A 24,836-nucleotide genomic window follows, 5' to 3' on the forward strand; every position below is an offset into this window, starting at 1 on the left:
ACCCTCTGGGTTCATTTTCTTTTAATTATTGTTTTAGCTAAAACTGCTGGCTTTTGTTAAATAACAATGGTGATAGCAAGTTTCCAGCCAGGTTCCTGACTTTGCTTGCACACTGTGTTTAACCATCTCTAATAATACTTTCTAATTTAAACAGACGGTCTTTGTCCTATTAAAGTGTCCTATATTATTTTCTTATTTGGAGTTTTTGACCATCAGGAATGGTTGCTAACTTCTGTCGGGTAACCTTTCAGAGTCTATTTGATATGCACAGGCTTTTCCTCCTTTCAGAGGGACTCGACTTTTTCGTCATCATCTTAAATACCAAGGGCTGCTACGAGTGCATGACAACAGTAAGCTCCCCGTGCAGGCCTGACTGACTGCCTCCCCTGGCCGCTGTGTCTTAGACAATCCACACTGCTCATCATTGTTCAGACTAGCCTCTGCTCCCAAATGTAATGTCTTCGTTCATACTGTTGTTTTATTGGGAATGGCCCCGCCTGTCACACTTCCGTCCCTCCTCCAATCTGTCCTCCAGTGGTCACGTCGCAATTGTCGGTTTGCATTATTATGATCACAGCTGACCACGTAACAGTCAATATTTCCTTTCTTGTCTAACTTTATGCTTTTCCTGGAACAATAAGTGCCTGGCTTTTCTATTCCTTCATTTTCTATGTATCTATTGATAATTAGGCATCAAACTTTGTACCAGAACAACAAAATACTCTCAAGACAATTGGATAACGTGAGGTTATCATAAAGTGCCATTTCTTCCTTAGAGCCCTCTCCTCCTGGGCCCCCCACCCTCCTGCCCCAGTTGGCCTGGCTGGTCTGGGGCCTCCCGTGGTCCTGTTCCAGTTAGGTGGCAAAAGTCAGCCTCCACAAACAACTGATGGGGGAAGGAAGGATGGAAGTCTCAATGCTCAGAAGTCACACTTGACGTAATCCTCTCGAATTCAGTCACCCCGCGCCCGGTGTCCTGCGTCCGGGGCCCCTCCAAGGCGCAAACACCGCCTTCCTCTTGCTTCTCGCCCTGCTGTGGGTGCTGCCTCATTACTTAGCACATGTATGCTTTTGATCTTCAAAGTTTATCGACATCTCTGGGTGCAGCCCTTTCACACTTGTGGGTGTCATTGCTGTGAGATTGGGAAGCAGGAGAGAGAAGCCATGGACGCATCACTGGCGGTCTCCAGCCCTCATACTCCCCACAGGTGTGGATGCCTCATCACCAGCCTGCCATCCTCCTGCGCCCCGGCCCCAGGGCCGGGCAGATGACTCTCCCCGTTCACTGTAGGTGGGAAGGCCACCACAGCCTCTGAGTCCTGCACTGCCCGCTACACGTGGGTCCAGTAAATGCACAAATAAAGGGACGGCTTGCCAGCAATTGAAGGGATTGACCCATGAGACTCTAGGTACTTAACTCAAATCTTACTATAATGGGAAAAGTGACTGAAATGAACCCGTGGATTTAATATGTCTCCATTAAGATTTCATTATTTAAGCAGAAATTTGTCATTTCTATGGTGAGGACCGTTGAACCTTCACAATGACCAACGACCAGTGGTCTGACCAATGGTCAGAACACACTGCTTTCCCGACGGTGGAGAGGCTCGGCCACTGCTGTGTTTCCCTGGAGACCTGGACACCTCACTTTCCCCCTCGTTGGAGCTCTGTTGGGAACCCCGGCCCTGACCTGCCTCATCCAAGGCTCAGCAAGCTCCTGCTCTCCTGTGCCGGCGTCCGGAGGTGTCATGTGTGGTGTCACTGCAGGGCCACTCCCTGCCCTGGTCTGTTCAGCCCAGGCACAACGTGGAGTAGCTAGTGACTCATTTGTACTTGATGACTTATTCTGAATATTTCTTTAAGAACAATATTTTCCTCACATGTGTAAGGACATTAATATAGTATGAATGTATTACTCATTTAATCATTGGTTATCTAATTAAATTTGTAGAATGAATATATTTTCATTTTTATTTTATTTTTTAAAATTAAAAAAAAATTTTTTTAATGTCTTTACTTATTTTTGAGACAGAGAGAGACAGATCATGAGCAGGGGAGGGGCAGAGAAAGAGGGAGAGACAGAATCCCAAGCAGGCTCCATGCTGTCAGCACAGAGCCCGACGCGGGCCTCAAACTCACAGAGGAGTGAGATCATGACCTGAGCTGAAGTAGGATGCTCAACTGACTGAGCCACCCAGGCGCCCCATTTTTATTTTAAAAACTTCTAGAAAGTACTTTCATCTGCAAAACTTGATTTATACCCAACTTATCAGAGGCATCTGCATTCTTGAAACACTCCTGTGTTCGAACCAAGAATATAAATACTTCATTGGTGTTTTTGTACAGTTCCTGTGCAGGACTGGATGGCATGTCAGAACTGTTGTTTGTTTGTTTGTTTTTACCTAGGCTAGCACCTCCAATATTGAAGTTAATACAGTATCAGTACCTGGGACTTGTAGTAAAAAGCCTTGGGTTCAAATGTGGATTGTCATGGTTTGTGTGACGTTGAGAGGTCATTGCCTTCCACCTTGGATGATTGGCACGTTTGTATCCTTGCACAGGGTGTGGTGGTTGCTAAGACCCTGTGAGAGATCTGGAGAATGGCTTAAGCCATAACATTATACAAATTAGGTTATTTGATAACTGCATGAGGGTAACCTAAGAGTTCATCACATAGATGTCATCTTGACTATTAAAATCAAGTAAATCTTGGGCACCTGGGTGGCTCAGTCAGTGCAGCGTCCAACTTCGGCTCAGGTCATGATCTCAAGGTTCATGAGTTCGAGCCCCGTGTCGGGCTCTGTGCTGACAGCTCAGAGCCTGGAGCCTGTTTCCGATTCTGTGTCTCCCTCTCTCTCTGACCCTCCCCCGTTCATGCTCTGTCGCCCTCTGTCTCAAAAATAATAAACGTTAAAAAAATTTTTTTAAATCAAGTAAATCTTATCAAATATTTAAATGTGCAAATTATCCTTGAAGTCAGATTCCCTAAAAGCAGAAGTATGCCTTCATCCAGGGGACCCTAAGCCTTCAAGAGTACCCATATTATACCACTGGGGGAAGCACCTCAGCAGGAGAGAAGTAACGATTCTATTAAAGTTCATCAGTGCACGTTGCACATTGGATTACTCAAATACTTTCTACCACACATCTGGTTATTTCTCCAAACCTGATTAAAACGAACACAGACGCTAACTATATTCTCAGCAATTCTGTTGGTGCAAACTTGTTTCACAAAAAGGTAATTTGCAAGATAGTTGCCTAAGTAAGGGACTATCTACTTGCAAAGCCTTTGAACAGATGTGCTCCTGCTGACCTAGGCATCCCCCAAGCAGCCTCGCGTATGCTTCCGTTGCACTGGTTAGTCCTTCTTACACTGTCTCTCTCCTCCTAGCCTGCACTGGCGTCTGGGACAACATTACGTGCTGGCGCCCTGCGGACGTAGGCGAGACTGTCACAGTGCCCTGTCCTACAGTGTTCAGCAATTTTTACAGCAAACCAGGTACCGTCTGTCAGCGTTGTGTCTAAACCCCCGCAGAGGCTATGGGCTGGCTTCTCCATGGAAGGCAGCAAGAAGCAGGCTCCTTGGTTTCCTTTACTGAGTCAGGGAACAGCTGTGCCATCATCTTCTGAGCTGGTTTGAGGAGCAGGAGGATGAGAAGCTTCTTGCCAGGTCAGCCACCTCAAGGGAAACAGCAGGGGAGAGCAGGCCCGAGACAAGCATGGACGAGTGAGCCTGATACGGGAGCGCCCCAAAGGGGGCGGGCGGCAATGCAGACGAGGAGCCACTGGCTTCAGGCGCCGAGGAAAACATCCGTGCAGTCCTGTGCCTCCCTGCCACTCGTGGGTGTCCGTGAGCCATCAGAGAGCGTCCTCCAGATGCTTTGAGGCGCCCTGATGCTCAGGGACAGTGGCCAGGCTTTCCTCGAGCCCAGAAGCAGTCTCTCGTCCACAGGAAACATCTTGCTCATTGGACCGAGCTCAGCTACCAGCTCCCACTTTCTGAACCGGCTCCATGTGGTCAGGAGACCCGCTGTCTCTCTGTCTCCAGGGTCCGGAGGGGCTGGCAGGGCTGGGGTGCCACTGGTCCTGCGCCTTTGCTCTCCGCACGCTGCCACAACATCTCTTGGCTTGTTCCCAGGAAGGTGGTTGTGCTGTGCTGTGCTGTGGTTTTTGTTTTCTCTTGTAAAGGATCCAGACTTTTATAACATGAAGAAATCTATCCGGAAGAATAGAAAAGAGGAGATACATCTGGAAATCAGAAAGGCAGGATACTTTCAAGCACTGTAGAGAACTTATTTTCATCTTGAGCAAGCGCTACAGGGTAAAAACTCTTGAGAAGTAGAATTGTTGAAACACTTCAAGCAGAAATTTGTGGCACAGGTTGGGATGGAGGAAAAGAAAGGTTTCCTTTTATCCCTGTGACTTGCAAGGTGAGACTCTTCCTGAGTTAGTCAGTGAAGCAGTTTGAGGGGACTTGGGGTCATACCTGCATAAGCAACATTGGTCATCTTCAAGTCAGAAAAACTAAATTATTTTAGAAAATCTAAACTCTAAAAAATATCCTATCTAATCAATACCATTTGTATTGAATGGTTTGGACTATAAATATTCTCCCAGAAACCTCAAATGAATTGGCATAGACTTAGGCTTCCCCTAATAGATGGTAGGTTCTAAATGCCTCCAGGGGGCAGCCGGGGGTTGCACACTGGAGAGCACAAAAGCTCTGATTCTGGGCCACCTGTTGTGAGCGCCTAACCTCTGCCAGAGGGGAGCCATCTGGGGCACCTAGCCCAGGTCAGGCTAGAATGGGCCACCTGTTGTGAGCGCCTAACCTCTGCCAGAGGGGAGCCACCTGGGGCACCCAGCCCAGGTCAGGCTAGAATCTGGCTCTGCTATGAGTCATTGTGCTGCTATGGAGAATGAAGACTCCGTGTCTGCCTTGGGTTAAATGCTTGATGCTCTTTTTTTATCCAAACAGGGAGCATGACACTGCCTTGCTGCTGTGGGGAGATCTCTACTACTAGGGAGTTCTCCTGAGTCTGTATAAAACAGCTAGGTGATCTGAAAAGTATATGCATCCCCTTATTTAACTGGTCACAAAACATGTGAACCATGAGGCACTTACACAGACTGTCGACAAATTGTGGTCCACATGGAGTGCAGGTCTCTAGGAGTGTTGGACAGAGTGTGGGCCTTAGAGAAACGTGAACATAATCCGGAGCTGGGGGCTGAGTACGGCTGGGGCTGGGGCCGACAGGCATTGGATGGCAATGGGCGGAGGCCCCAAATAGGAAATTTGGCAGGGATAAAGTGTGGTCTTGAAACACAGTTAAGAACCAGTAGGGCTTGAAACTGTATGTTACTTCCCAGTTAGCAGAAAGCACTTAGAATGTGATAGTTGCTCCCACAGTGACCTGTGGGGAGAGCCAGATCATAGAGTGACTTGTGACTGTTTCAGCCCATAGACCCAGATGCTCAAGAGACAGATCTGTGCTTTCATGAAAATTGTTTTCTCTTCTGAGTTCTCCTACCTCCAGTAGCGGGAAATTGGGTGGGCTCTCTAGATGATGCCATGGCAACCAGCACCTTGCTGTCTGCTGTCCTCATGCTGCATGAGCTCCAGGGTCCGTGGGAGGCCCCTCTGAGCTGTGCTAGGATATGGGGTGCAAATCCACTCCCACAGGCCAGCAGAGTGACAAGAAAGCTGTGGGGACTCAGTTTAGCACCGAGGATGAATCTTTAAAAGGGACAGCGGCAAACCATCAAGTGAAGGAGGGAGGCAGGCTCATAGACTAAGGTTTGTTCTGAAGAGTTGACCCCTTAGGGCATGGTGGTTCCTGCTCACTTAGTGCTTCTCCAGGGCAGGGAGACAGTGGGTGTGACTGCATCGGAGGGAAAGCCCAAACAGATGGACAACAAAATGGTCCAGAGCACAGGCCCTGCAGCCGAGCAGCCTGGCTCTGAGTTCTGGCTCTGCCAACTTGTCCCGGGGGGACAAGAGTGAGTCCCGAAACTAGCTAGGCATTGGGGTTGTGGTCAGACCTTACCCTGAGGGCTGTGGAGCCTAACGCAGTGCCTGCAACACAGAGCTCACAATTGGGAGCTGCTCTCACATCAGACTGGGTCGTCTGGAGGGCAGGGACCCCCACGCCCCAATAGGCACAGTGCTCCCCGTGCAGGCAAACTCACCCTCCCTGCCTCTGCAGACGACCAAGGACCCTCACAGACTTACACCCAGTGAGCTTATAATCAGCTTTGGGGAGCACGCGAGAGTGACACTTGTCACCGCTCTGCTCAGGGCGCCAGGCATGGCTGCTAAACTTGGGGCTACAGCGGGAAGAGTTCACAAAGACTGGGAGGTCCTCACAAAGTGGTGGGGGTTCCCACCGAGCAGATGGTCCCCACAGAGTCAGGGTGGGGAAGAGGTCCACTCACAGAGGAGGGAGAAGGAAGTCCAAGCTCCTGAGTCATAAAGCTGTGGCTTCCCCTCTTTTCCTATATGTTCCCACTCTCACCTCCCTGGACTTTCTCTCTTCTCCCCAGGCTCCCTCCCACCTCCTGGCCCCTCTCTCACCTCCCTGGTCTCTCTCTCACCTCCCAGCCCCTCACCCATCCCCCAGGCCCCTTCCCACCTCCCGGCCCCTCACTCACCCCCCCAGGACCCCCCCACCTCCGAGCCTCTCACTCACCCCCCCAGGCCCCCTCCTACCTCCCGGCCCCTTGCTCACCTCCCTGGTCTCCCTCCCACCTCCGGGCCCCTCTCTCACCTCCCTGGTCTCCCTCCCACCTCCGGGCCCCTCACTCACCCCCCCAGGCCCCCTCCTACCTCCCGGCCTCTTGCTCACCTCCCTGGTCTCCCTCCCACCTCCGGGCCCCTCTCTCACCTCCCTGGTCTCCCTCCCACCTCCGGGCCCCTCTCTCACCTCCCTGGTCTCTCTCTCACCTCCCAGCCCCTCACTCACCCCCACAGGCCTCCTGCCACCTCCCGGCCCCTCGCTTACCCCCCCAGGCCCCCTCCCACCTCCCAGCCCTTCACTCACCTCCCTGGTCTCCCTCCCACCTCCCGGCCCCTCGCTCACCCCCCTCCAGGCCCCCTCCCACCTCCCAGGCCCCTCTCTACACATTGCTGCCTCAAGCATTTCCTGGAAGCATGCCTTCTGCCTCTGCCTCCAGGTGTCTTCCAGGCAAAATGGAGAACCCGTGTGGGATCTTGACATTTCAGTGTCTTCTTTAGTGTTTGCTGTGTATTAATGAGGAATGACTGGCTCAGTGCCCACTCCTGGCCACATCCGCAGAGCTCAGGCACAGGTCCCAAGAGCTGGGCAATGAGGGCCAGACAGCAGGTGTGCTGTGCAGACGAGGAGACCACTGCCTGGGATTGGAACAGGGCCCCTCACCTGTCGGCTCAGGTCCCCCACCTGTGACGTAGGACCACTAAAGGGCCCCCATGTAGTCTCAGGGTTAAATGGGGGCCTGGGCACCAAGCCTGGCATACAGCAGGAGCTCAGTGAGCCATATGCAGCCACAGCCACTCCCACTGCTGTTCTGATTCCTGACTCTGGGCAGATCTTTATCTCCTGTGGGCCTGTCTCCCTATCTATAAAATAGGGCAGTGAGTGGGGCCTCATCTCTCAGGACTCTGTCTTGCCTCCACTCCCTACTATGGTCCCTGCCCTCCAGCCACCCCCAGACTCCCCTGGGACACCCTCTGGAGCTGGAGCAGGAGGAGGGTTGGGGGCCTGGAGTCAGAAAAATGCACGGAACGGTGGTATTGGAGAGCGACCAGGCAGCATGAGCCCAGGTGATGCTGCCGGGGGCTTTGCTGAGACCCCCTCCCCACTTGCCAGCAGGTCAGGGTCTGGGCCCTCCCACCTGCCTCCACACGGCATGCCAGGAATCGCTTACACGTATTATCATCTCCATATGAACGCACTTTGCTTTCGATTTTGTCTGATTAATAGATCAAAGCGGGTGAACACGTAGGCTGCCCTGGGGTTGACAAAATAAGGAGTTTTTGAGTTCGAAAACCTATCTCTGCGGCTCAGTCATTACAGAACTTCGGGCGGGTGACAGAACCCTCAGAATCTCATTTTCTCAGGTGAAACGGGAGCTGTCATGCCCACCAAGTCTGCCTTACAGTCTTGGCTCGTGTGAGTGGAAAGATTTGCTGGGGCTGTGAGTCACAGAGGACCCTCTGGGGGGTCAGCTGCTGGTAGGGATCACCAAGGCAGGAAGGGCCTCCCGGGCTCCAGCCTCCCAAAGCCCCCCCAGTGAGCCCCAGCCCCGCCTGCCCCCATCACAGGCCACCAGTGCCCAGCCCTGATTTCACTCATCACCACTCAATGACTGCAGTCACCTGCTGAGGACACTTTCATTTCAGTAGCCTGAGGGAACATTGCATCCCTGAGTTTAACATACGCGTTTACATTAATTAGGAGCAAAAAAATGGTACTATAAGATCAAAACTGCCTTTACCTTATGTGATTTAAATCTTACACCCACAGTCTCTTCCTCCAACATCAGTGGTCAGTGGTGCCTGCCCGTGCTCCCTGGTCACTGTGCCCGGGGCAGCGGAGTGAGGGTGGACTGGGATAGCGGGCTCCGGAATGGTCCATCACTGGGCAGAACACAAGTTGTCCACTGTGCTCCATAATGATAACACCATACATTGCAGCCATCACCGGCATAGCTACGGGCGCCACCACTGTGCTTCGCGACACAGAAGCTCTCCCTTGAGCCACCGAGGCCCTGCACAACCCAGGTTTCATGGGTGGGAAGCCCGGGTGAATGCACATACCTCCAAGCACTGCCTACGCTGTCGCTGCTAAGGCCGCTGTCGTGGACCCACAGACCTGACACCTGAACTTTACCTTCTAGGAAACATAAGCAAAAACTGCACAAGTGATGGGTGGTCAGAGATGTTTCCAGATTTCATAGACGCGTGTGGCTATAATGACCCTGAGGACGAGAGCAAGGTAAGGGCCCCTGCACGGTTCCCTGCACATTTCAGCCCCTTTTCCAGAAGTGCACACGAAACAGCGTCCATTGGCTACCCTGCGAGAATTGTGCAGGTTTCCTTTCCTCTACTTCTTAACGGCCCTATTTCAGTTCTGCGCCAGGCACTTGGAGTCATTTCTTGTTCTGCCGTTGTGGAGGCGGAAAGCCTGGCTCTCTTCGCCTACCTTCAGTGTGTCTGAGCGGCACTGCCCGCCCGAAGTGAGCTTTAACGAGCATCCGTTCCCCCGATGGGTTTGGGGCTTTGCCACAATGTGGGCTGTCAAGCAGCCCCGCGGTAGTTTTGTGACCCCGAGCCAGCAGCAGGGGATGGAACTGGGCATGGAGGGTGTCTGCAAACCGAGAGGGAGCATGTCATGGCCAAGTGCCCAAGTCACGCTGGGGCTGCGCTGGGGGCCGGCATGGTGTACGGGGGCCGTGGCGGTGTGCCCAACATGACCCCTTTCTGAGAATGCGATCACTTAAATGATGTGTCAAATCAAGTCCGCTCAACTCTGCTCGGGGTCCTGTCTGTGGGCTCAGCCCACAGCCCCAGGGCTGGCGTCGCTGTTCTTTCCGGAACACTCACTCTGCAACGTTGTACCACTGTAGTCTTACTCTGTATACCACCAGGAAACCAGATCGCTGGCCTGCCCCTTGGGCTACATTCACTCACCCCTGACGCCATACGGACAGGCGAACGCCTCCTTCCCCTGAAGTCGTGCTGTGTTTCCGCAGACATCTGCTGTGTGGGAACATACTTGAGGCCCTTTGAAAGGGCCTGAGGGCCTGCCTAGCTACTCGCGCACCTCCCGCCGACCCTGGGCCCTGCCATCCGGCCGCTGGTGAGACTGGTACTGATGTCACCGTCAGATGCGATTTCCTGCGGGATCATCTTTCGCGCCCCTTTTTTATAGAGGGGCTGTCTTCGCTCTCCTCCCTAAGGTTTATGGTCCAAAGCCAGTCTTCCCCACCAAATCATTAAATTCTAGAAGAGAAGTAGCTTCCGTTTTAGCCGATTTCTCACTAATTGGACGCCTGGCCGGTAGTCAGTGAGAGGAGTGCTGGAAGAGTGGACACTGTTGAGCCGTACTGGGGGCCGGGCCAGCTACCGGTACTGTCTCACGCGGTCTTTTCCCACTGAGGTGTTAGTGACAAGCATCGTACGTACTTAAGGGCCGGGCGCACCTCGTTTTGCTGCACGTGGCGGATACTGTGCTTTCACAAGTTGAAGGCTGTGGCAAACCTGTGTCGAGTCAGTCTCTGGGGGCCATTTTCCAGCACCGTTTGCTTACGTCGTCTCTCTGTGTCACATTGTGCTAATTCTGACAATATTTCAAGCCTTTTCATTATTATTATATTTGTTATGGCGATCTGTGATCAGTGATTATGACTCACGGAAAGCTCAGATGATGATTAACATTTGTTAACAGTGAAGTATTTTTTAACTGAGGTGTGTGCATTATTTCCTTGGACATAATGCTGTTGTACATTTAAGAAACCACACTGTGGTGTAAACATAACTTTTATAAGCACTGGGAGACCGAACAACTCATTTGACTCCCTTTGTTGCAGTATTTGCTTTACTGTGGTGGTCTGGAACTAAACCCACTGTATCCCCAAGGCATGTCTGTACACGGTACGTGTGATGTTTCGATGTGTATATGTACATATACATTGTAAAATGAGTACCTCAATCGAGCCAATGATCCATCACCTCACATATTTACCTTCTTTTTTGGTGAGACACAGAACTCATTCATCCTATAACTGAAAGTTTGTGTGCTTTGACTAACCTGCCCAAATTTCCCCCACCTCTTATCTAGTCTTCATGACAGCCCACCTTCCAGATAGAAAAACTGAGGCTCAGAGAAAACAGGACACGGTCAGAGGCCCCAGCTCTGTTTCTCTTGTGCACAATCACTGAAATTTGACTTTTTGCGTCAAATGTATTTCACTCCCCCTTGGCATGCAGTCGCCTTTGTGGCACCTGTGTTCTCTCTGGCCAGCAGGAGCCGCTTGGCGACCTGTGTGCACCCGGGACACAGGGAACTGCACCAGTGCACTCCGTCCCGCATGTGCCAAGACATGCGAGCAGTGGTTTCCACCCTCAGCCGGGCTTGTGAACAGAGAGGGTGGACACAGAGCATCTCAGGACGCCACTAAAATGTAACGTATTCAGAAAAATTTTAAGTTTATTTATTCTGAGAGAGAGCAAGCAGGGGAGGAGGGGAGAGAGAGAGAGAGACAGAGAGAGAGAGAGAGAGAGAGAGACAAGGAATCCCAAATAGGCTCCATGCTGTCAGCACAGAGCTCTATGTGGGGCTCTAACCCACAAACCATGAGATCATGACCTGAGCCAAAATCAAGTCAGATGCTCAACCACCTGAGCCACCCAGGCGCCCCACATATTCAGAATTTAATGCCACGGAACACCCTGTCAGTTCTTCCTTCTCGCCTGCTTCCCATCTGTCCTCTGCCTCCAGGTAAGAGCCGCCGTGCGCATCCTGGGGTCTAATCACCTTGGACTTTGCACGTTGTGGGGGGCTGTGCTACACGCCAGAGTGATGCTCAGCCTTGGACATATTTCATATCGTTCTTTTTATATTTACTGGATTTTGCAAGAAGTCCCAGTGAGATGTCAGCCTCTCATGAGTTCCCTGTCGGGCAGGAAACGTGAGGTGCTAGAAAGCCCTGAACATGGTGGCCGACAGCTGTGGCAGCCATTTGGCTTAAGCTGCCCCAGCTGGAAGATGGGGGGACTGGTGCCGTGTTCCTGGCTGCTGATAGAGCGTAGTCCTAAGTCGCTGACCTGTTCATGTTGGATCTGAATTGAGAACATGTTTTCACAGGCAGATACGTGTGGATTTCCGGTTCCAGACTAGTCCCCAACTGCTGTTTAGCTATTTAATATGACCAACCCGGGAGACGGTCTTGTTGGCTTTCTGAGAATAAAACTTGAACTGGTACAGAATTTACCCCCAGTGTCAGGATGGTTTCTGTAGCAAGAAGAGTTCACAGGGCCTGTTCTGCAGACTCTGAATTCTGACCAGGAACGGAGACTGCCCCACTTCACGATGAGCAGGGCTCCAGGAGCACTGTCACATGTCACCTGCCTCCCAGGTGACCCTGGTGGATGGCTGTCAGACCATTTCAGGGGCGAGACAACAGGTCCCAAGGACCAGGAAAGTCTTGGATCTCTGTGGCCAGGGGGGTGGGGGCTCTGACACCCAAGTTCGACCACCCACACCTCTCGTTCCACTGTGTGCAGGCGTCCCAGACTCCTATGTGGGGTGGAAGCAGAATGTCCCAAGACATCCCGAGCAGCATTTATTCCGAGCCAGGTGTATGTCCCGGTAAGAGGATGGGCCTGTCCTCATTCATCCATTCGACTAACAAGCATTTCTTGGGAACCACAAGTTTCTGAGTCTGTCCTCAGTTACCATGAACCCACCCTGGTTATACTGGAGTCGCGGGTGGGCAGGAGCTGGGAACTAACTGACATCCGAGGCAATACTAGCAACTTCCCAACTCAAAGCCGGCAGCTCCTCCTTCTCTACATTTCCCTCGGGTCACACTTCCCAGGGAAACTGATGGAAAACTCTTCTGGGTCCGCTTGGTCCTTGGAAAAGCCTGGAACTGAATCCTGCCTGCATGAAGCACAGAGCATCCCTACTTTTCTGCTGCTTTTCCATCCAGTTTGAAAAGCTATTTTTCTTCTTAATTAAACACTTTGGAGATTCTACAAATATCATGAACGCATATTCCCTACTAATGGATTAGAAAGTCAAAATAGTTTAACGTGTACAAGAGAAGAAAATGATGGCACAAAACCACAGTGAATAATTTTTCTCCCCGATTGCAGTTTCCGCTGTTCAAATACCTTGAATACTTGCTTGTTTAAGGAGTCCTGTCAAAGATGGAAAGCATGTGGCGTGGCAGCGGCACAGAGGGCCTGGTGGGTCAGAGCCCAGCTGGGCCTCCTCGGGCACTGGGGGGCCGGGGGACAGCCTTGTACTGAGCCTAATGAACTCCACTTCTGATGTCACTCCTCGGCTCATCAGTGGCTCAGTCTCCTCCCGGTTTTATGATTCTGATTGGATTTCCTGCTCTCACACAGCAGCTCTGCTCTGGGTGTTATGTGTGCAATCTTTGTTGACTTCAAAATTAATTAAGTTCAAGAAAAAAGTTAGCCTCCACCAAAGCCACGGACTTGTCTGCAATGGCAAAGGAATCACCAAATAAAATGAAGTCGGGAAGGGGGAGTCCCATGGAGAAAGAGAGTGTCCAAAGACCCCAGAGGGTCGAAGACATGGAAGAAAAAAGTGTCAAAGACCCTCTCAGACAATGGCAGGAACGACGCTGCTGAAGCTGCTTCTCACTTTGGACCAAGGGGGCCCACGAGTCACGAGGGGTTTGGCGATGGTCTGGGCCTCGGTCTTCTGGTCTTCACAGTGAAATCATGAAGCTGGCCAGGCTTGGCTCAGACTCCCTCTGTCACCAGGTCCCTGGTTTCCATATGGCAGTCTTCCCAGTCTGTGTCCCCCTCCCACCAGAACCACCTTCGGGTGTGTGCCTTGGCGTAGGAGCATTTTCCTCTTGGGCCTTTTATCTTTGGGTCTTTGCATAAAGGGCTTCATCGCATTACGGGATTTAAGGAGCACCCCCAGGGACCCACAGGGGTCACACCAGCAGCTGCCCTGTGTCCTTTCCCATGCCCCAGCCCGTGGAACGTTATAGGGAAAGGTGGGTCAGGTATAGACCACAGGATCCTCTCAGCTGCCCCCCACCCTTTTATGGGGCACATGGGTTCCGCACCCATGGGAGCTGAGGGTCTCCTGTCCTGGCATCACGTTCTCAGCCTCAGGCAGGACTTCCAGTAAGCGTCATTGCACCTGGAGTCATGTGTCTGGTCATCCAACCCTCCAGGCCATCCCCCGCCCTGGGTCTCTCCTGACCAGGGCAGCTCCCTGCCACAGCGCATTGTCCAGATCCCAATCTCTTGGCTTTTTTCCTGTGGTGAAGGCTGTCTTGAGGCCCCAGGTTGGGGACACTCCTTCAACCAGGCTCCCTGCGTTAGTGTCTTCCTGCTGCCCATTGTCTGTACCTCTCCGATCTCCCAGGCCTGCTGAGAGCTGGTGAAACATGGAAACACCTAGAAATTAGCACCCACAAGTCTCTGTGGGGCCAGGGTACCTCCTTTCCCTGAGTATCAGGAGTCTTCCTGATGAATCTTGAAGGACCCAGGGCTGCAGCTGACCCGGGGCTTTAGTCACCACGCAGGACTCTGCCCTCCAGCTGTGCAGGCCAACCCCGCCAAAGGACAGCAGCCCTAGCAACACACTGGCGTCCTTTGAGCAGTGGACACCCAAAGCAGTGTACTCCATGTGTCTCCTGTGTTATATATTTGCTAACATAGTTCTTCAATAAAGAGCACTTCAGCTAAATTTAGCCAAGAGAACTGTCTGGCGTCTCAGCCTCCCATGCATCAAGTGGACACATTTCTTCCATATTATGCCATATTCCTAAAAATATTGTTGCACTCTCCTCTCAGCTTTCAGACACACCAGTAACTCTTTCTGCCTAACCGCCAGTGTGGCCTCCCTGAGGTTTCCCACCCAACAACAAGGGTCACGGCCACTCGGGTGTCTGTGGTGCTCCCAGGTCAGCTGCACTTGGGCCTTTCGCTTGGTCCTCAGAAGGAGATGTAAGAGCGCACTGCTAGCCCACTGCTTGGGAGGAGTCTCTCGGGGGTGTGCTGAGCAGCTGTCCACTGGACAGGGAGCCAGAGCTGGAGCCAACACGGCAAAGTGTGCACCTCCAGGTGGCAGACTTGAGGGTGCCACCTGACCAAGATCTGGGGCACCTACACCCGGTGTTTGCTTCCGTTACAGTTGGCCATTTAATTCAGCTTCTGAACAAGCTCCAAGGGCTGTGTCTGCCTCGGTTCACATCAGATGGCAGGAGGGAGCTTCCCACTGTGAGTCCAGCTGAGGTGGACCGCTCGTCAGCAGTGGGTGACACTGGGATCCTGGACAGCGAGGCCGGCACTGGGAAGACCGGGCTCAGAGATTCAGACAGGACCCAGAAGGGCCGCGGGGCAGGAAGACTGGGTCAGAATGCCATAACCAGAGCACACAACACCCCGCTGCCCACGGGGGGAGCCTGAGCTCGCGTGAGACCGCTGCCCAGGTCCAGGCAGAAACCTGACCATGAGCAGAAGTGTGATTCACAAGATTCATGGGACAGACACAGTTATTATTAGCTATCTTTATTCTAGTTCTAACTGAACCTGTAACAATAATGTGTAATGCTTGCCCAATAAAGAAATGAGTCTTTCCCAAGCCAAAGGAGAAACAGGATGAGAAGTTAAGAAGGGATATAAAGAAAACTTGTCATTGGGAAGGAGACCCAGGGAGTCTCACAGGGTTGGGAAGGCTCGGTCACGAGCCCAGGGCCCTGCCTCGATGAGCGGAGGCCTCTGTTTCTCGTAGAACAGTGGCGGGGATGGGGTGTGTCCACGGAGCTGGGCTGAAGCGCTGGTAGAAGGGTGGGCGGCACCAGGCTGGTCTCGGCCCGGAACGGTGCTCCTGGGAAGGGTCTGACCTCCCTGATGCTCCCTTTTCATTGGGCTTGTCTGTGAGCAGCCTGCCTGGGGGGACAGGCATTTGGGGCTCAGGCGTCTGGGAGTCTGCAAGCCTGGGGTGCTGGCTGCCCCTGCCGGGCCCTTAGGTGGGGACGGGAGGGAAGGCCCTGATCCTCTGGCTGGTTGGGGAACAGCCAGATTACTCACTGGACGGTCCGACTAGTTTCTTCATTTGATGTACACATGTCAGGACCAAGTGGAATAACTGAAGAAAGGATGGAAACCAGTAGTGTTTGTTTTACTGCTTATTACAGAGCTCCGTTAAAGAGCCAGCAAAAGAAAGACGAAGTTTTGACAAAGTTCACCTACTGATGGTCAGTCACTTGGACGTACTTGGAGGAGGTCGTGGCTGGACACTCGGGGAGCCAGAGGCCCAGCTGACAAAGGGCAGAAACTCCTGGCAGCGGGGAGTCGTTGTAATAGCCGTGTTCTTCCTTTCAAAAGTCTTTGTTCCATTTTCTACTTTCTCAGAAGTGAACATATATTACTTTTGTATTCAAATAAATCTAATTTTAGTCCAAAAACAAAATAAAACACTTACATGTATGCCAAGTTTGTCAGATCATTTCTCAGTTACATTTGCTTTTTAACCCTGGACTTTGTCGGGACAATGAGGATGCCTGACGGTCCCGTTGTCTCTGTCGAGCCTGTGGTATGACCTGGAAGTAGTTTCCATGTTCAAATGGTGCGGGGAACCCACACGTCGCCAGCCCGATTCTCCAGGCAGCGTCTTGCCACATCTGCTCTGCTATGTCCCGACGAGCTGTGGGCACATGCCTGTTGCCACGGATAGCGGGTTGCACACACATGCCTTTTACCACTTAAAACGTGAGGGCAGGTTTTTTAAAGTGAGGATGTTCTCTGATAGAACCTCAACACTGTTCTCCAATTTGGGAAATTCAATGTTATCTTATCTGCCATCGAGGCACCCTTTCAGTCAGTGCCCAGTACAAGGTCATGTGTTGCACTGGGCTATCATGACTCTTCAGTGTTTTTCAATCTGGAACATTCCTCAGACTTTCTCTTTCATATAGGCCTATGATGTTGTAAATGCCTGTCTGTTGGGGTTTGTCTGATGTTTCTCATAGTTACTTTCAGGTCTCGGTGGGATAAAATGCCCCCAAAATATCTATGGCTGTTTGCCTCAGAAATGTCCTATTTGGATTTAAAAGAAAATCGTTTTTCCTCTCAACCCTCCACACCAACATAGGAATGTTCCATGCAGTTACTTAAAGTAAAGGGCGGAATTGCATGCTGAGTGGTGTGGCAGCCCCTTGGGACACAACCACCTCCCCACCGAGCCTCTCCTCTTTAAAATGTCAACACACAGCCATGCGTGAAGAAGCTGCAAAATCACATTTCCAGTATCGCCGCAGGCCCCAAGCTAAATAACAGTGCAGAGTTTCTCTGGAAGATCAGCCTTTATTTCGGAGTAGGAGTCATCAGACAATCTTTGACTTCACCCGCTCCTCCATGAGACATTTGAGCTCTCCAGAGGCATTTTCCAGATGTCTGCTCCTTCCTCAGAAGAGCCAGTGACCTCACAGAGGAGAGGAAAGCATAAGATGCCAGGACAGACACCTGCTGGTCACACACACGTCTCCTGGGTCATCAGCACTGAGCTCTCGTGTGCCCTCGTATGCCCTCTGACCTCGGAGCCCAACTCCTTCCTGGAGTGAGGACCTGTCCCTGCTGCCCAGATGTCTCTGATGTCTGCAGACAGGATCAGTGCCCACCTCTCCTCGACTCTGAAAGTGGGGCATCAAGGACTGGAGAAGGTCCCAAGTCACAGCTCAGGGCTCTCCCACTCCCTCTGTTCAGCCTCCAGTTGTGCCTCTGACCACCCAGAATCTCCCACAGGGATTCTCTGGCTTGGGGCCCCTGCCTTGCCCCTCCCTTCCACGGCAATGCCAGTCGGGGCTGGATGGGGAAGAGGAGACCACTCTCCAGCGTGTTCTGACTTTTTCTGTGAACACAGAACATGCGCAAAGGAACTTTGAGAACTATTTCTTCAACTGAACAAGGACTTGCATCATTGCATTAATAACTTTTAACATCTCTTTCATTATAAAAATGGTTCTCATTATAAAATCAAACCACATAACATAAATCACTTACTAAGAGCAGTTACTAAGCTCTACATGGACTATCTCATTTAATCCCCGGACAAGCCAGGACACACAGCACTGCGGTCACTTTCTGATTGGGGGGGGGGGGGGGAAGCAGAGCAGAAGGGAATGAGCCTGCAGTGTCCTGTGTTTATGGGACGTAAGCCTGAGCCGGAGAACGTGCCTGCCACCCCGTGCACCGTGGGTGTGGGTCTCAGCTCCACGGGAAGCGTGGGCGGTGCCCTTGTGTGGAGCGTCTCTCCGTGAGCTTACTTGCCGTCTAGACATGTCCTTGGGTGAGCTGTCTGTCAAGGTGTTTGGCCCGTTTTGTTTAAATGGGGTTGTTTATTTTCTCCCTGTTGAGTTTTGGGAGTTCTTTGTTTGGAGTGACAGTCCTTTGTCAGCCTGTGCCTGCCTTCTTGCTCTCGGACGTGGGCTTTTGTAGAGCAGGAGTTTAGCTTTAATGAAGCCCAGGGTACCAACTCTTTCTCCCGCAGACCATGCCTGTGGTGCTGTGGCTCCGAAGGATCATTACACCCGGGCATCTCCATTCTTTCAGACATCTTCCAGGACTTGCCCAGTTTTACATTTCACATTTCAATCTGTGATCTATGCGCGTTAATTTTTGAGCAGGTGTGAGATCTGAGTGTCTGTTCCTGTTTTGTGTGCAGACGTCCAGCCGTTCCCGTGACATGTGGCAAAGAGACTGTCCTTCCTCCACTCAACTCTGCTCCTTTGTCACATTTCAGTGCCCGCTTATGTGGGTCTCTGTCCCAGCTCCCTTTTGTTCCACAGACACATTTGCCTGCACCAGGCCCACTGGATTACCGCAGCTGAACCGGTGGGTCATAAGTCTCGTGACTGTGCCTGGCAGTGACTCCCTGTGACCGTCTGTCTGTCTAGTCCTGGGGCAGCACTTCGTCCTGTGTCCTCCGCCCCGGCAGATCCATGACGAGTGGTTGATTTGTCACGTCGTTCAGACTTTTACCATTATCAGGGTGAGGTGGCAACATCCAAGCTCCTTCAAGCAGCTAATTCCTCTTGAAGAAAAAAAGTCGGGACAGAAGGGTAACTGGTCTCTCCCAGACAGATGACGCTGTGGGGCTCGGGCTCCGGTCTCACCTCTGCAGCTTGAGGGCCCTGTGTCCTTAAACTGGCTTCTCCCCTCCTGGGGTTCAGGTTCCTCATTAGTGTAGTGGGAAGATGACGATAACAGTCCGCTTCCTTCCCAAGGTTGCTGGAAGAAGTGAATGAACTTTGGGCTACGTTTTGGATTATAGAAGCTGCAGCACTGTCTGAATATTGTTCAGCCTCCCAAGCAGAATGGCTTGTAGTAGAATAGGCTGGTCTTACACGATATTTTGCCGATAACCAGCGGGAAGAAAACTTCAACTTGGTACATTTTACAACACGCGATCCTGGGCTTCATCCTGCATCTTGAGACAAGGTGTAAGTCTCGGGCAGGGGCTTTGGTGTTCTGCCTTTCAGTCAGGAAATAAATGGAACCTTGGACCACACTCCCCCTGAAAATAGGTGGTTTCATGCCCAGAAGCCACCCCAAGGCGAAAGCCCCTGGACCTGCTGGCACATCCGGGGTGTCCTGCAGAGTGAAGCAAGCACCGCCCTCAACCCCTGCCTGCGGCCACCTGGGGGGAATGGAATGTGCAAGTCCTGGAGTCAGGGAGAAGCAGAGTGAGCGTCACCAGTGCTGTCGCTTGGGGACCGGACATCCCTGCTCCTCCTGCCCAGCGTCCCCCCAGCTTGCCCTTCCCTCCAGCCTGGACCTGCACCATTGTCCTTCCCCACCCAAGGCCCCGCCTCCCACCACCTACTTCTTGCTCCTGCTCAAGCCTCGGCCATGCAGCCTGAATTCGGAGTTAGAAAGGCAGGTTAGCAGCGACTCGTTCATGTTTCAGGCGTGTGTTGGTCTTGTTTATCAACAGGACTTTGTGTACCTTAAGGACAGGAGCCATGTGGGCCCCATCCTGAGACACACGCTCTCTATCTGAGAGCTGTTTCTTCTGCCGCTGGTGCAGAGGGGTACTTGCTGATGGGCAGGTTAATCTTCACTAAGAGGGTTCTGGGAGACCATTGCTTTCCAGACAGTGATGCGTGTGATGAAGGCATCAGTAGGTTCAGAAGAAAACACAGCTGAGTGTCCGTCTCTTGAGTTTGCTGAAGGGAGAGGTGAGAGGTGGGTGCAGCTCTTACCAGAAAGCTTCTGAGACGGCTGAGTCACGAGTCTCTGGTCTAGCCAAGGGGCTTCCAACGCCTTTGATTAAAGTGCACAGTTGGAAATCCATTTCACACTGCAACCCAGCACAAACATTCACAAAACCACACTTTCTCTGCTACTCTTCGTCAAACGTTGGTCACTGCCCACTAAATGGATCACATAACCTACTAACGGGTTATAAATAGGGTGACTGCATCATATGTCAGCCAAACCTGGCCCTTCAAGAGAGAAAGGAGGAGCTATTAATAATTACTCCAGGATACCAGATGCAAGCCAGGCCTGGCCCCGGGGCAAATCAGAGTGGGTGGTGACCCTCGTGATGACTCACTGTTTGGAAAACACTGGCTGGGCTTCTGCGTTTTGAGAAGGGCCTTGTCTGCCCTTGTAGCACCAGCACACGTGCATTCGTGGAAAATTAGAAGAAGACATAGAAATCACCTTGTCCACCACAGCTGCTGTGGGAGCAGCCCCGGTGACAGGCTGACTGGGAAAGGCCAACCCGGCCCCTTGCTGGACGTCACTGCCTCCCAGGCAGGACCGCCAGCCGAAAGCTGAGCATAGATCCTGCCTGGGCGACTCAGAAGTGACTCAGAGTGGAGGGTCCCGTCACCACCACTGCCCACCACATGCTCCTCCAGAGCCTCTGGCTTCTCGGAAGTATTGAGACAGGAAAGTATTCCTGGACTGTTTTGTCTCACTTCCCAATGTTGTGATGATGATGATGATGATGATGATGATGATGAAAACCTTTTCCAAGTAAATCAGCCCCAAATATGTGATCATAACACATGGCTCTACATCCGCAGGGGACCTGGGATTATCCTGGCACTCATGCAGGAGGGCGTGAAACATGGCCGCTCGTCGCTCGGCCTGCAGGGCGTCCCCGTGCCGTGGCACTCAGTGCCCGAAGTATCTGTAGCCCTTTCTGTGTCAGAGAACACTGCGACGTCATTTCTGGGTTCCCTCCGCCGGCCAGGCTCTTCCCATCAGGCCCCTTGTGTCCACACCCGGGAGCTGTCTGTGGGGAAACAAGACAGTGTTAAAAAGACCAAAGCAAACATGAAAGCGAGTGTTTGTGAACGTGAAATCACGGGTTCTGAAGCATCGGACGTTGAGGTCTTCAGTTGGGATCTCTTCAGATGGACATGCTTCCTTGTCGTCGGCCGCTGGTGCACAGGGACGGCAAGCCAGGGCCCTGCTCCCTCGCCTCCATCATCATCCTGGCACACCCACCTCAGGTCCCCTGAGCCCCAGCTCTCGCGCTGCCTCAGGGCAGGACGGCACTGGCAGCTAAGAACGGGACATCCGTTACGTCCACTCACTGGAGGGAAAAACAAAGCCAGTTCGCCCACTTGATTGACCTGTGGTGGCTAAATCCACAGTCAGACGGCACGGCCAGAACGTATCACTTCACCTGCATGCGGAAATGGAGGCACATTTCTCTCCCATCGGTGCCCATCGACAGAGGTCTTCAGGGAGCAGAGCTGTGGCCAAACGGCCCTGACCCCTCCTTAGTCTTGGGAAAATCTGAAAGAAGTGCAAGAATCAGAATCTGAGAGATGTGTGAAGCCCCGGAGAGACATAACTTTGATCTGGAAGAAGCACGTGTCCACTAGGCAAGGAGAGAGCGGCCACATCAGAGGCCCAGGCAGCTCTGGTCTCCTCTGGGCACCGAAGCCACTCTGATTTAGTCACTTCACACCTATCTGTTGGCTGTGCTTAACGAGCTCTGCGTTCACCCCGATGTAACCCCCAGATGCTCCTGTGAAAACCCTCAGGGAAGGCCCAGAGGTCAGGCAGTTCCACGGTCAAGCTCCCCACGCCAGTGCTAAGTCACCGAGTCTTTGAGAAAAAGGGCGTGGTGCTGTCCTTCCCACTTCCCACGGAAGGACCAAGACTTGGGGGTCAGCACCAGGCGACCAAACCCACCCCTCCCACGCCACTTATTCACTGCCCTAGAGCTGCAGTTCCCTTTCTGCTCAGCAGAGACAGTCACCCCGGCCTGTTTCCCTGCAGTCTCAAGATCGGATGACATGGTAACGAGAGATTTGAAAACCATAAAGGCTTTGCACCTCGGGTTCCCAGGGGCCCACTGCAGGCTGGGTCGGGAAGGGGACAGGAGTTGTGCCTGTTCTCACGGAGCTCCAGCCACGGCAGCGTAACCTCATGAGGGCAGGAGAGGACCAGGGAGGGTGGCTTCCCAGAGGAGGGGCCCCTCACAAAAACTGCTGAGGCCTGGGTAGGAAAATAAAGATGGAAATGCAGGGACAGAGCATGTGGCTGGCACTTGCTCCCAGCTCCTTGTAGGAGGCTCAAGGTTGAGGAGGGCCAGTAGGGACCTCGTTACGGCTTCACTCTCAAGCAGCCTCTGTGCGGGGTTTGGAGCAGAGACAGGGAAGGTCACACTTACATTTCATGCCTGTCTGCAGTGTAGACCAGAGGTTCCAGAAGCAGAGCTGCATCAGATTCACCTGGAGGACCGCACCTTCCGGGGTTCTGATTCTGGGACAGGTGGGGACAGGTGGGTCAGAGAGTTTGCATCTCAACAAGTTCCTGGGTGCTGCTGTCTCTGCTCGTCTGGGGGCGTCACACTGGGAGAACCATTGGTATCACGGTTCTCAGACCCAGATGCACACGAAAGTCACCTGGGAGCCTAGGCCCCACCAAGACCAGCAAGGGGGCGCCAGGAAGTTCTCACCTGCATCCAAGCTCGCAAACGGCTGGCGTGGAAGCTTGCTCTGTGGGCCACAGGACCAGTGCCACGGGGTAGACAGAACACAGAGGGTGTGTGCCGCATGGATGGGAAGGAAGCAAGCTCGGAGTCAGACTGCCCCTCCCTGCGTGGTAGGGTTTGTTGACTGCTTGAAAGTGTGTGTGACAGACCGCACACAGAGACAACCCTGAATTGCTGTGCTGACGTCGGGAAATGAGGTGGGCATTAGGAGGCCCAGATTTAAGGCCAAGTGCTGCAGAAGAGGGGTGTGTTCGTGCATTAGTTTTCAAGCATGCTGAATGTGAGACGCCTAGGTAGAAAGTTCTAGAGGGCCAGAGGACAGAATTCCTGGAAGTGCCAGAGAAGTCAGGCCTAGACGTTCTGGTTTCTGAGTCAGCACTGCATGTAGCCGCTGAGACCCTGCAGAGAGAGTGTGTGGAGGGGGGAGAGCAGGAGCCACATGGGGACCCATCAACACTTTGGAGAAGGAGGAGAGGGACAAGGAGGGAATGATGCTAGGAGTCCAGCAAGGGCTGGTGGACAGAGGCCCATCCATCCCGAGGGGAGGTAGATGTGCCACAAAGGGCAGGGCGTGAGGCTGAGACACGGAGCGGAGCGCGGGCCGCTCAGGGAGGCGTAGCCGGGGAGAGCACAGTTATGGGAGACTTTTCCCTCTGCAGACATAAGTGAAATTAGTCTGTAAGTTTTGTTTATTTTTATTGTTTGTTTTAGTATATTGTCTGGATTTGACACCAGACTTATGATAGTTTCATAAATAAAATGTTGTGCTTTTCCTTTGTTATTATGCTCTGGAACAATTTTTGCATCCCAGGGACACTTTGGCTTAGACAATATGGAAGGACTCACCTGTTAAAGCCGCTGGGTCCAGTGTCACTTTTACAGATTGTATGTCATCAACTTTTTAAAAAGGTCTTCATTGGTTATTGATATTTTTAGGTTTTCCTTAAACCTGTTGTGATCATTTTTACGCTTCCAGAGTATTATCCATTTTCTTAAAATCTTGACTTTGTTAGCACAGAGTTTAGTACTTTAATTAAAACATGTGAGTGTGTGTATAAAATACAATTTAGATATTTGTTTCTCATTATTTTTCCCCTTTAGATACTTGGCAACTGCATATCTCATCTTGGCCTATACAGAAAAAAACCACTCTGTGGTGTTGTAAGTCTGACCATTTCCTAACTTACTTATGTCAATGATTTATAGCGTCCTCGCTGTTCTAGGCTTTTCATACTTACGTCAGATAAACTCGAAAACTTGTGTCCTCGTGGGCTTGTTTCCTGGGGAGCCCCGGCCTACTGATTCTGACTTGTGTTTCTATCATTACTTCCTTCTTGTCTTACTTGGCTCATTCCGTTGTTTTTCTGGCTTCTTTCGTTGATGCTTTATCTTCTTATTTATTAACAACGACATTTAAGGCCGTAATTATGCCTCTGATTATAATTTTGACACATTTGTTATGAAATGCTCCCATTCAAAATTTTTCAAATGAATTACTGTTTTTCTAGTTCTAATTTTATTCTTTAAAAGTGTATTTAAGGGGTGCCTGGGTGGCTCAGTCGGTTAAGCGTCCCACTTCAGCTCAGGTCGTGATCTTACCGCTCGTGAGTTCGAACCCTGCATCGGGCTCCCTGCTGTCAGCGCAGATCCTGCTTCGGATCCTCTGTTTCCCTCTCTCTCTGCCCCTTCCCGGCTCATGCTCTCTCTCTCTCTCTCTCTCTCTCTCTCCCTCTCAAAAATAAACAAACAAAAAATCAAAAAAGGTGTATTTAAGAAAAAAGTTGGATATTCGTTAGTTGCATTGCTCTTTTCAGTTTTACGATCATACATAGCATGTCCCATGGGCTTTAAAAACAAGATTTTATAGATCTGATTATTTGTGTCTGTTCTATTTACCTATGTTCTCTACTCTGACAGGGCAGTCACTCATTCATCCCATAAATACTTCATGATTCTCTGCAATGTGCTGGGCAATATAACTGTGCCTTTTGTTCCTGTTTTTTATACACAGTGAATTCCAACTTATCAAAACACTTGGGAGCTCATATGACTCTTCATTTGTCTTATCTGGATCCAGAGTAAAAGGATAAAGCCTTTCCATCTGTTCTCTTGTGAACG

At 51.7% G+C, this 24,836-nt stretch overlaps 1 protein-coding gene across 2 annotated transcripts in view; it reads left to right on the forward strand.

Annotated features, from left to right (window-relative positions):
- VIPR2 (vasoactive intestinal peptide receptor 2) overlaps positions 1-24,836 on the forward strand; it is a 69,756-nt gene that overhangs the window by 20,779 nt on the left and 24,141 nt on the right. Inside the window, exons 3-4 of one of the 2 annotated variants that reach the window (XM_027051155.2) lie at positions 3,392-3,499; positions 8,878-8,975. In XM_027051155.2, the coding sequence (XP_026906956.1) occupies positions 3,392-3,499; positions 8,878-8,975 (206 nt within the window). The remainder of the gene's footprint in view (positions 1-3,391; positions 3,500-8,877; positions 8,976-24,836) is intronic. The other variant, XM_027051156.2, reaches the window with a different exon arrangement.

This window comes from Acinonyx jubatus, chromosome A2 (genome assembly GCF_027475565.1).
Source record: "Acinonyx jubatus isolate Ajub_Pintada_27869175 chromosome A2, VMU_Ajub_asm_v1.0, whole genome shotgun sequence".
NCBI lineage: Eukaryota > Metazoa > Chordata > Mammalia > Carnivora > Felidae > Acinonyx > Acinonyx jubatus.